The sequence below is a fragment of the Budorcas taxicolor genome, chromosome 15 (assembly GCF_023091745.1).
Source record: "Budorcas taxicolor isolate Tak-1 chromosome 15, Takin1.1, whole genome shotgun sequence".
NCBI lineage: Eukaryota > Metazoa > Chordata > Mammalia > Artiodactyla > Bovidae > Budorcas > Budorcas taxicolor.
The window spans coordinates 46,329,251-46,340,787 of record NC_068924.1 but is presented as its reverse complement, the minus strand read 5'-3'; the positions used below and the strand labels follow the sequence as shown (position 1 = coordinate 46,340,787).

Here is an 11,537-nt window from a genome sequence, read left to right as displayed (position 1 = left end):
CCCAGGGATGCAAGGATTCTTCAATATCTGCAAATCAATCAATGTAATTCACCACATTAACAAATTGAAAAATAAAAACCATATGATTATCTCAATATATGCAGAGAAGGCCTTTGACAAAATTCAACATCCATTTATGATAAAAACTCTCCAGAAAGCAGGAATAGAAGGAACATACCTCAACATAATAAAAGCTATATATGACAAACCCACAGCAAACATTATCCTCAATGGTGAAAAATTGAAAGCATTTCCCCTAAAGTCAGGAACAAGACAAGGGTGTCCACTTTCACCACTACTATTCAACATAGTTCTGGAAGTTTTGGCCACAGCAATCAGAGCAGAAAAAGAAATAAAAGGAATCCAAATTGGAAAAGAAGAAGTAAAACTCTCACTGTTTGCAGATGACATGATACTTTACATGGAAAACCCTAAAGACTCCACCAGAAAATTACTAGAGTTCATCAATGAATATAGTAAAGTTGCAGGATATAAAATCAACACACAGAAATCCCTTGCATTCCTATACACCAATAATGAGACAGTAGAAAAAGAAATTAAGGAAACAATTCCATTCACCATTGCAACGAAAAGAATAAAATACTTAGGAATATATCTACCCAAAGAAACTAAAGACCTATATATAGAAAACTATAAAACACTGATGAAAGAAATCAAAGAGGACACTAATAGATGGAGAAATATACCATGTTCATGGATCGGAAGAATCAATATAGTGAAAATGAGTATACTGCCCAAAGCAATTTACAAATTCAATGCAATCCCTATCAAGCTACCAGCCATATTTTTCACAGAACTAGAACAAATAATTTCAAGATTTGTATGGAAATACAAAAAACCTCAAATTGCCAAAGCAATCTTGAGAAAGAAGAATGGAACTGAAGGAATCAACTTGCCTGACTTCAGGCTCTACTACAAAGCCACAGTCACCAAAACAGTATGGTACTGGCACAAAGACAGACATATAGATCAATGGAACAAAATAGAAAGCCCAGAGATAAATCCACACACCTATGGACACCTTATCTTTGACAAAGGAGGCAAGAATATACAATGGATTAAAGACAATCTCTTTAACAAGTGGTGCTGGGAAAACTGGTCAACCACTTGTAAAAGAATGAAACTAGATCACTTTCTAACACCGCACACAAAAATAAACTCAAAATGGATTAAAGATCTAAATGTAAGACCAGAAACTATAAAACTCCTAGAAGAGAACATAGGCAAAACACTCTCAGACATAAATCACAGCAGGATCCTCTATGATCCACCTCCCAGAATTCTGGAAATAAAAGCAAAAATAAACAAATGGGATCTAATTAAAATTAAAAGCTTCTGCACAACAAAGGAAACTATAAGCAAGGTGAAAAGACAGCCTTCTGAATGGGAGAAAATAATAGCAAATGAAGCAACTGACAAACAACTAATCTCAAAAATATACAAGCAACTTATGCAGCTCAATTCCAGAAAAATAAACGACCCAATCAAAAAATGGGCCAAAGGACTAAATAGACATTTCTCCAAAGAAGACATACGGATGGCTAACAAACACATGAAAAGATGCTCAACATCACTCATTATCAGAGAAATGCAAATCAAAACCACAATGAGGTACCACTTCACACCAGTCAGAATGGCTGCGATCCAAAAATCTGCAAGCAATAAATGCTGGAGAGGGTGTGGAGAAAAGGGAACCCTCCTACACTGTTGGTGGGAATGCAAACTAGTACAGCCACTATGGAGAACAGTGTGGAGATTCCTTAAAAAATTGCAAATAGAACTCCCTTATGACCCAGCAATCCCACTGCTGGGCATACACACCGAGGAAACCAGAATTGAAAGAGACACATGTACCCCAATGTTCATTGCAACACTGTTTATAATAGCCAGGACATGGAAACAACCGAGATGTCCATCAGCAGATGAATGGATAAGAAAGCTGTGGTACCTATACACAATGGAGTATTACTCAGCCATTAAAAAGAATTCATTTGAATCAGTTCTGATGAGATGGATGAAACTGGAGCCGATTATACAGAGTGAAGTAAGCCAGAAAGAAAAACACCAATACAGTATACTAACACATATATATGGAATTTAGAAAGATGGCAATGACGACCCTGTATGCAAGACAGGAAAAAAGACACAGCTGTGTATAACGGACTTTTGGACTCAGAGGGAGAGGGAGAGGGTGGGATGATTTGGGAGAATGGCATTCTATCATGTATACTATCATGTAAGAATTGAATCGCCAGTCTACGTCTGACGCAGGATACAGCATGCTTGGGGCTGGTGCATGGAGATGACCCAGAGAGATGTTATGGGGAGGGAGGTGGGAGGGGGGTTCATGTTTGGGAACACATGTAAAAATTAAAGATTTTAAAATTAAAAAAATTAAAAACTATAAAAAAATAATAATAATAAATAAAAATCCCTAAAATTTTTTAGATAGAATTCTAATAGGAACTCACTTTGCTATATAATAGTATGACTTACAAAGCATTAGTAATAAAAATATTGTGTCACTGCTTTTAAGTAAAGTCGGACACACCAGTGATGGAACAGAAACAGAGACCTGTATGAATTAGAATCTGGTATGTAATAAAGCTGAGGAGAAGGGGACGACAGAGGGTGAGATGGTTGGATGGCATCACAGACTCAATGGACATGGGCTTGGGTAGACTCTGGCAGTTGGTGATGGGGAGGCCTGGCATGATGCAGTTCATGGGGTGGCAGAGTCGGACACGACTGAGCAACTGAACTGAACTTAAATCAGTGGAAACAGGATCAATTGTCCCTATGTGGAGAATAATAAAGGTAGAGTCATATCTAACACTATAAACAGGAGTGGTATTCAAAAAATACTTAGTAACTAGTAAAGCACTTCCACCAACAAAACAGAAGATACTTAGGCCTTGCTCTAAAGCTAGGCACTGGTAGACCCTGCTCTTCAGGCATTAACCCACTACTTGATGGATCATGGGGAGGTCTAGATACCAAAAAGGGGCCATGGTTGAGACTGGCTCGCAGTAGAAAACAGTTATAAAAATAACAAGCAGTATTATTTGTATTTTCACACCTCATATGACTATAGCAGTGCATACTAAATAATACTTCTAACTCTTGACAATATAAACCACAAGTAGATGTCAATATATCAGTAAGAAACATAAGATATCATGTTTAAATTAAACATTAAGACAAACCAAAAAATTAAACAAAACTTTGTGATTTTGTGGAATGTTCTGGAAATACAATCCTCAAAGAAAATCTATTTATAGAAAAATAGCTTCACTTGATCAAATTTAAAGATTTTCATTAAGTAATGGACAGCATGCACTAAAATTGACAGCCGTATGACAGACCAGAGAGGATATTAACAACATCTAGTCAACAGGGGCTTTAATATATAATTACACAAGAAAAAATTTTTAATATGAAAGGAAAACAGCAATTAACAGAAACAGAAGGCACAGGATGTGAATATGTAATTCATACTATAAAACTAACAAATGGATAAATATACATAAAGAAAGCTCAATTATCAGAAGAAAATAAATTTTAAATAATGAGATATTTTACATCCATTGAGTTTTCCAAAAAAGTATCAAATGGTGTAAAGAATGTGAAAAATACAAAAAATGTCAGGAATTTCTTCTGGGATTTTGTAAATATTTTGGAGAGAAATTTGGTAATTCCTAGTCAAATTAGCTCCTCTGTCCATGGAATTCTCCAGGCAAGAATAGTGGAGTGCGTAGCCATTCCTTTCTCCAGGAGATCTTCATGACTCAGGGATCAAACCTGAGTCTCCAGCATTGCCTGAAAATTTTTTACTGTCTGACCCATCAGGAAAACCTGATATTTATATTTAAATATGTTTATATTTTTATAACTGAAAAAATCATATATACAGTTACTGAGTCCATAAAGAGAGTTGTACAATGATATTGACAGTAGAGGTAATTAATTTATGTTAACAATTAATTATTTCTGTCCTTTATTGAGCCCATCTTTGCATGAAATGTTCGCTTGGTATCTCTAATTTTCTTGAAGAGATCTCTAGTCTTTCCCATTCTGTTCTTTTCCTCTATTTCTTTGCATTGATCACTGAAGAAGGCTTTCTTATCTCTTCTTGCTATTCTTTGGAACTCTGCATTCATGCTTATATCTTTCTTTTTCTCCTTTGCTTTTCACTTCTCTTCTTTTCACAGCTATTTGTAAGGCCTCCTCAGACAGCCATTTTGCCTTTTTTCATTTCTTTTCCATGGGGATGGTCTTGATCTCTATCTCCTGTACAATGTCATGAACCTCATCCATAGTTCATCAGGCATTCTATCTATCAGATCTAGTCCCTTAAATCTATTTCTCACTTCCACTGTATAATCATAAGGGATTTGATTTAGGTCATACCTGAATGGTCTAGTGCTTTTCCCTAGTTTCTTCAATTTAAGTCTGAATTTGGCAATAAGGAGTTCATAATCTGAGCCACAGTCAGCTCCCAGTCTTGCTTTTGCTGACTGCATAGAGCTTCTCCATCTTTGACTGCAAAGAATATAATCAATCTGATTTGGGTATTTACCGTCTGGTAATGTCCATTTGTAGAGTCCTCTCTTGTGTTGTTGGAAGAGGGTGTTTGCTATGAGCAGACAGAAGCAGAAGATATTAGGAAGAGGTGGCAAGAATACACAGAGGAACTGTACAAAAAAAATCTTCACGACCAAGATAATCATGATGGTGTGATCACTCACCTAGAGCCAGACATCCTGGAATGTGAAGTCAAGTGGGCCTTCGAAAGCATCACTATGAACAAAGCTAGTGGAGGTGATGGAATTCCAGTTGAGCTATTTCAAACCCTGGAAGATGATGGTGTGAAAGTGCTGCGTTAAATACGCCAGCAAATTTGGAAAACTCAGCAGCGGCCACAGGACTGACTGGAAAAGGTCAGTTTTCATTCCAATCCCAAAGAAAGGCAATGCCAAAGAATGCTCAAACTACCGCACAATTGCACTCATCTCACACACTAGTAAAGTAATGCTCAAAATTCTCCAAGCCAGGCTTCAGCAATATGTGAACCGTGAAATTCCAGATGTTCAAGCTGGTTTCAGAAAAGGCAGAGGAACCAGAGATCAAGTTGCCAACATCTGCTGGATCATTGAAAAAGCAAGAGAGTTCCAGAAAAACATCTATTTCTGCTTTATTGACTATGCCAAAGCCTTTGACTGTGTGGATCACAATAATCTGTGGAAAATTCAGAAAAAGATGGGAATACCAGACCACCTGACCTGCCTCTTGAGAAATCTGTATGCAGGTCAAGAAGCAACAGTTAGAACTGGACATAGAACCATAGACTGGTTCCAAATAGGAGAAGGAGTACGTCAAGGCTGTATGTTGTCACCCTGCTTATTTAACTTCTATGCAGAGTACATCATGAGAAATGCTGGGCTGGAAGAAGCACAAATTGGAATCAAGATTGCCGGGAGAAATCTCAATAACCTCAGATATGCAGATGACACCACCCTTATGGCAGAAAGTGAAGAGGAACTAAAAATCCTCTTGATGAAAGTGAAAGAGGAGAGTGAAAAAGTTGGCTTAAAGCTCAACATTCAGAAAACAAAGATCATGGCATCTGGACCCACCCTTTCATGGGAAATAGAGGGGGAAACAGTGGAAACAGTGTCAGACTTTTTTATTTGGGCTCCAAAATCACTGCAGATGGTGACTGCAGCCATGAAATTAAAAGACACTTACTTCTTAGAGGAAAAGTTATGACCAACCTAGATAGCATATTCAAAAGCAGAGACATTACTTTGCCAACAAAGGTCCATCTAGTCAAGGCTATGGTTTTTCCTGTGGTCATGTATGGATGTGAGAGTTGGACTGTGAAGAAAGCTGAGCGCCAAAGAATTGATGCTTTTGAACTGTGGTGTTGGAGAAGACTCTTGAGAGTCCCTTGGACTGCAAGGAGATCCAACCAGTCCACCCTAAAGTAGATCAGTCCTGGGTGTTCTTTGGAAAGAATGATGCTAAAGCTGAAACTCCAGGATTTTGGCCACCTCATGGGAAGAGTTGACTCATTGGAAAGGACTGATGCTGGGAGGGATTGGGGGCAGGAGGAGAAGGGGACGACAGAGGATGAGATGGCTGGATGGCATCACCGACTTGATAGATGTGAGTTTGAGTGAACTCCAGGAGATGGTGATGGACAGGGAGGCCTGGAGTGCTGTGATTCATGGGGTCACAAAGAGTCAGACACGACTGAGCGGCTGAACTGAAATGAACTGAACTGAACAATTAATTATAGGTCACATGGGTGTTGGCTACCTATATGAAAAAGGGCAAATGCACATAAAAGAAACTGAACAGCAGTTTAAAATAATGAATCACATATATGAAAATATTAGAGCATGTATACATATTTTTAATATTTAGGGTTGATGGAAAATTAAGTAGCAGCAGACTTACAACCCTATGACCTTTGTATAAATTCACCACCAAACTATCCTCCCATAAATGAGCATAGAACTAAATAAGCATACTAGTGACTGCTTAGAAAGACATTTTAAGTGCACTTGAGTTTTTACTTTTCCAAAAGGGAGACAACAAGGAGGAATGTTAAAGCATGCAGAAGAGAAATAAAAATAAAGCAAAGGGCCTTAGAGAAACATGTCCCCATAACTTGAGATAAATGATTAATTCCTATAAACTTATTAACAAAAATAAAAAATAAACAACAAATTATGTTTCCTAAAAATCAGTTGTAATCAAATCCCATTTAAGAATCTTTTAAAGCAAAAATTAATGTAGAATTTTCTTTCTGAAAAACGCATTGCATTTTCTCAATAATGTTTTGTTCAGTTTTCTCTTACACTTTTATCATTATAATGTCATGATAAATTCACGATAAGATAACATTGATCTATTCAATAGCATGATTCAGGATGTACCTATCTAATAGCAGGTGCAGGAAATCCAAGAGAACTTCTGAGTGAAGTTACTGGATCTATGGAAGTATCAAGTGTGCATGTACAAATTAGTATGAACATGTAGGGATGTATGTAAGATACGCAAACCCAGGAAATGAACTAATTGCCTACAGAGCACCCTGTGTATATATGACTCCATCATTAGAAGTACTTTCTTTTGAAAAGCAAAAAGATAATTTTTCTCCCATCTGCCTGCCTTCCTATTTCAGAATGGCTTTTTGCTCCAAAGGGAGCAACAATGGAGAAGTTCCCAAGGGGCAGAGTCCCTTAGGCTCCAGAGGTATAACTACCCCAGGTACTTCAGGAACTATCTAAGGCTCCAGTATCCAGGGAGCCAGACCCCATCTTCACATCTTTGGCAAGCAAGTCTGGGTGAAGGGTGCCTGAGAGGCAGCTGTACCAAGATTAACCAGAAGACAGGAAAGACCTATATCTTCATTGGTGATCTGTGTTCCTCACTATTCCTGAGTCAGTACTGCTGAAGTAGTCAGAAAACCAGGTGGTAGATGCTGCCTCCTGTCTCAGGTGAGTAAGCACAGGTGAGATCCTCTGCTCTGGGACCTCCTTCCCTCCTTTGTCCTTCTCTTCTTTGGTGGCATCTCTTGGTGGCAATAGAGAGGCAGAGAAGCTGGAGTTTGCCCATAGGAGATTAATAAATAGTGGAAGAGTTGGAAAATGCATCATCTAGAGCCCATTGGTAAAAATGGGGGTATTTACAACTATAAATATGGTCATTTAGGTGCCCTAAGGCAAACCTTCTGCCCACAAACGCTTCAGTCATGGAACAGGAATTTAACCTAGTCTATATAACTTCACAAACTGAGGACAGAGACCACAACTAGGGGTCAGTGGGGATCTGAAAATAGTTCCTCAGTTTTCAAATCAGATTGATTTTCAGATTAAACAGTTTCAAAAAGCTGTGGCTGCCAAAACGAGAAAATAATGCTCAAAGATCAGTGAAGTATCTGGCACTGGATACCCTCAATAATGTCTATAATTTTGGAGAGATGCCTTACAGTCTATCCGAGTTTTGTGCAGTTTTGTTGTCATGTAAGTAAGTCATGTCTGACTTTTCACGACCTGATGAACTGTAGCCTGCCAGGCTCCTCTGTCCATAGGATTTCCCAGGCAAAGATACTGGAGTGGGTTGCCATTTCCTTCTCCAGGGGATTTTCTCAACCCAGGGATCCAACCCATTTCTTCTGCACTGGCAGGTGGATTCTTTACCACTGAGCCACCAGGAAAGCCCTTTGTGGAGTTAGGTGATCCCTAACAACCTTTCCACTTCATGAAACAGGGCTTCCATAGTGCTATGCTGTGGCTTAACCTGCAGCTTAGGAGAAAGTTTGGGTGTCTATGTCTCCACTTTAGTCTTGAACCTTCAACTTTCCTGGCTTTTTCTTACTCCTGGCTAGAACCAGTATCCATTAGCCCCAGGTCCTCAGCCCTAGCGCTTAACTGGCAAGTTTTGAATGCAAGCAAAGATGGAAAAGGAGAGGGTGAGAAACTGATGCTTCTTTACTTCTAAGGTTAAACAGGTTTTTCAGTGCTTTTTGAATGACATGGATTGAAGAACATGTAGGAACAAACCTTCCAGAAATAAAGAGGAGAAAAGAATGGTCAATTAGTAGGAAAAGAGACAAAATAATCTTTTTGCATTGTTCTCAGAAATGTCATCTTATTACTAGAAATAATTATCCCAAAGCACTTTAGGAGATGAAAATCATGCTTCTTCCACTAGGTTTCCCCGTGGATATTCTTGTCTGAATTGCTAATTATTCCAGTACCCTCTGAAGATCATTTCAAGATTTTCCCTGCTTCTATGCAGGGAATTATGAATTCTTTCGAGAATTACTTTAAAATCCTCAGATAAGAAAAGTATCCTGGAGATGGCGAGATTTGGGGTTATAGTTTGTAAGATGGAAAAGGGAAGCAGATTGGAGATGGAAGGACTCTAGAGGCGGACTTCAACACCCTCACACTATTGTAATCAGAAGAATCAGCTTTTCATCTTTAATGACAGGTATTGCTCCCCCATAGCTATGAGATTTTTCTCACTCTCCTTTTAAGGTTGTTTCTTCCAAAGATTAGGAATCCTACTAATATGAAAATCTGACAAAGAGAAAAAAAGCAATTCTTGTCAGGATCTGTACCTATCAAATGAAAATGAATTTTTAGGCAAAAAGCAGATTAACTAACTTTATTTTCAGTGTATAGTTTTTAAATTACCTAATTAAAGAAAAATAAGTATAAATGAATTGTCAGCTTGGGGAAGCTGAGGAGTTAGAGTCATTTTCTTTTGCCCTAGTTTGTGCCAGGATCTGCTGCTTACTTGGTTTTACTGCTATCAGTTCAGTTCAGTCGCTCAGCCATGTCTGACTCTTTGCGACCCCATGAATCGCAGCATGCCAGGCCTCCCTGTCCATCACCAACTCCCAGAGTTCACTCAGACTCACGTCCATCGAGTCACTGATGCCATCCAGCCATCTCATCCTCTGTCATCCCCTTCTCCTCCTGCCCCCAATCCATCCCAACATCAAAGTCTTTTCCACTGAGTCAACTCTCCGCATGAGGTGGCCAAAATACGGGAGTTTCAGCTTTAGCATCATTCCTTCCAAAGAAACCCCAGGGCTGATCTCCTTCAGAATGGACTGGTTGGATCTCCTTGCAGTCCAAGGGATTCTCAGGAGGCTTCTCCAACACCACAGTTCAAAAGCATCAATTCTTCGGTGCTCAGCCTTCTTCACAGTCCAACTCTCACATCCATACATGACCACTGGAAAACCATAGCCTTGACTAGATGGACCTTTGTTGGCAAAGTAATGTCTCTGCTATAGTTCAATCATATGTATGGTAATCTATGTAGTCCATAAAAGCAAAAAAGAGGAAGAAACTTAGGAGTACAAATTTGGAGATTCACCTCTCACAAAGTAGTTTTCTAAGTTATTTTTCCCTTCTTTTAGTTTCTATAAAGACTTAAAAGCTCTAATAATCTTGAATAAATCCAGCATATATAGACAAATCATATCACTCCAGTTCTATTTTTTTAACATAAAAGGAATATACCAGTAGTATGGCACAAAGGATATACAAATAAATTTCTTTGGCTCTGGAAAATCTGCTAGGATGCAATAGTTTCATTTAATTAAAGCAACTTATTCTACAATATCTTCATGCACCTTGAATCAGTAGCTAAATTTTATCCTAATTTTACAGATCACTGAAAGAAATATATGACAAAATATGACAGCACACCAAAATGGCAGCATCTCCACTGAAATTTCAGACTTCCTCCTGAACTGTTTTGTCAGGTCCCCCAGCTGGCAGCACTGGCTGTCCCTGCCCCTCAGTCTCCTCTTCCTCCTGGCCATGGGGGCCAACGCCACCCTCCTCATCACCATCCGGCTAGAGGCCTCTCTGCACGAGCCCATGTACTACCTGCTCAGCCTGCTCTCCATGCTGGACATGGCGCTCTGTCTCACTGTCATCCCCAAGGTCCTGGCCATCTTTTGGTTTGACCTCAGATCAATCAGCTTCTTTAACTGTTTCCTTCAGATGTACATCATGAATTGCTTCCTTGCCATGGAGTCCTGCACATTCATGGTCATGGCCTATGACCGCTACGTGGCCATCTGCCAACCATTGAGGTACCCATCCATCATCACGGACCAATTTGTTGCAAAGGCAACCATCTTTATTGTAGCCAGAAATGTCCTTTTCACAGTGCCCATCCCCATCCTCTCTGTACGACTCCATTATTGTGGGAGAAATGTCATTGAGAACTGCATCTGTGCTAATATGTCTGTGTCCAGGCTCTCCTGTGATGATGTCACCATCAATAGTGTCTACCAGTTTGCTGGAGGCTGGACTCTGCTGGGATCTGACCTCATCCTCATCTTCCTCTCCTACACCCTCATACTGCAGGCTGTTCTGAGACTCAAGGCAGAAGGAGCTGTGGCCAAGGCCCTAAGCACATGTGGCTCCCACTTCATCCTGATCCTCTTCTTCAGCACCATCCTCCTGGTCTTTGTCCTCACTCATGTGGCAAAGAAGAAGGTGTCCCCTGATGTGCCAGTCTTGCTCAATGTCCTCCACCATGTTATTCCTGCGGCCCTCAACCCCATTGTCTATGGGGTGCGAACCCAGGAAATCAAGCAAGGAATCCAGAGGTTACTGAAAAAAGATTGGTAATTAAGACAACCTGGATCTCTGCATACTAAAATAGGATGATTTTTGAATCAATAATGGATGAGTGGACTGAAGTTCATAAGTTTTACTCTCAAATTGGATGAACTGTCTATGTGTCTCCCTTTACTAATGCTGAAGTTTCATTTAGAGTTTCTCTTTCTCTCACTCCTCAATCAGGAATTTTCTTGGCCCTTTCTCCTTTTTTCCCCACACCTATTATCCTATTTTGTATAAAATACTATGCTTCCTTAAGGAAGGCTCTAAAGTGAGAGATTTACTTTCCTGAATAGCCAACTGTTAATATGACATAAAATTTGCGGGGGACTGCCCGTAAAGGGTTAAGTC

At 39.4% G+C, this 11,537-nt stretch overlaps 1 protein-coding gene across 1 annotated transcript; it reads left to right on the top strand.

Annotated features, from left to right (window-relative positions):
- The first annotated feature begins 10,247 nt into the window (after window positions 1–10,247).
- LOC128060496 (olfactory receptor 56A3) lies at window positions 10,248–11,195 on the top strand. The gene has a single exon (XM_052652900.1). The coding sequence runs from the start codon at window positions 10,248–10,250 to the stop codon at window positions 11,193–11,195; it is 948 nt and encodes a 315-aa protein (XP_052508860.1).
- Window positions 11,196–11,537: the final 342 nt, after the last annotated feature.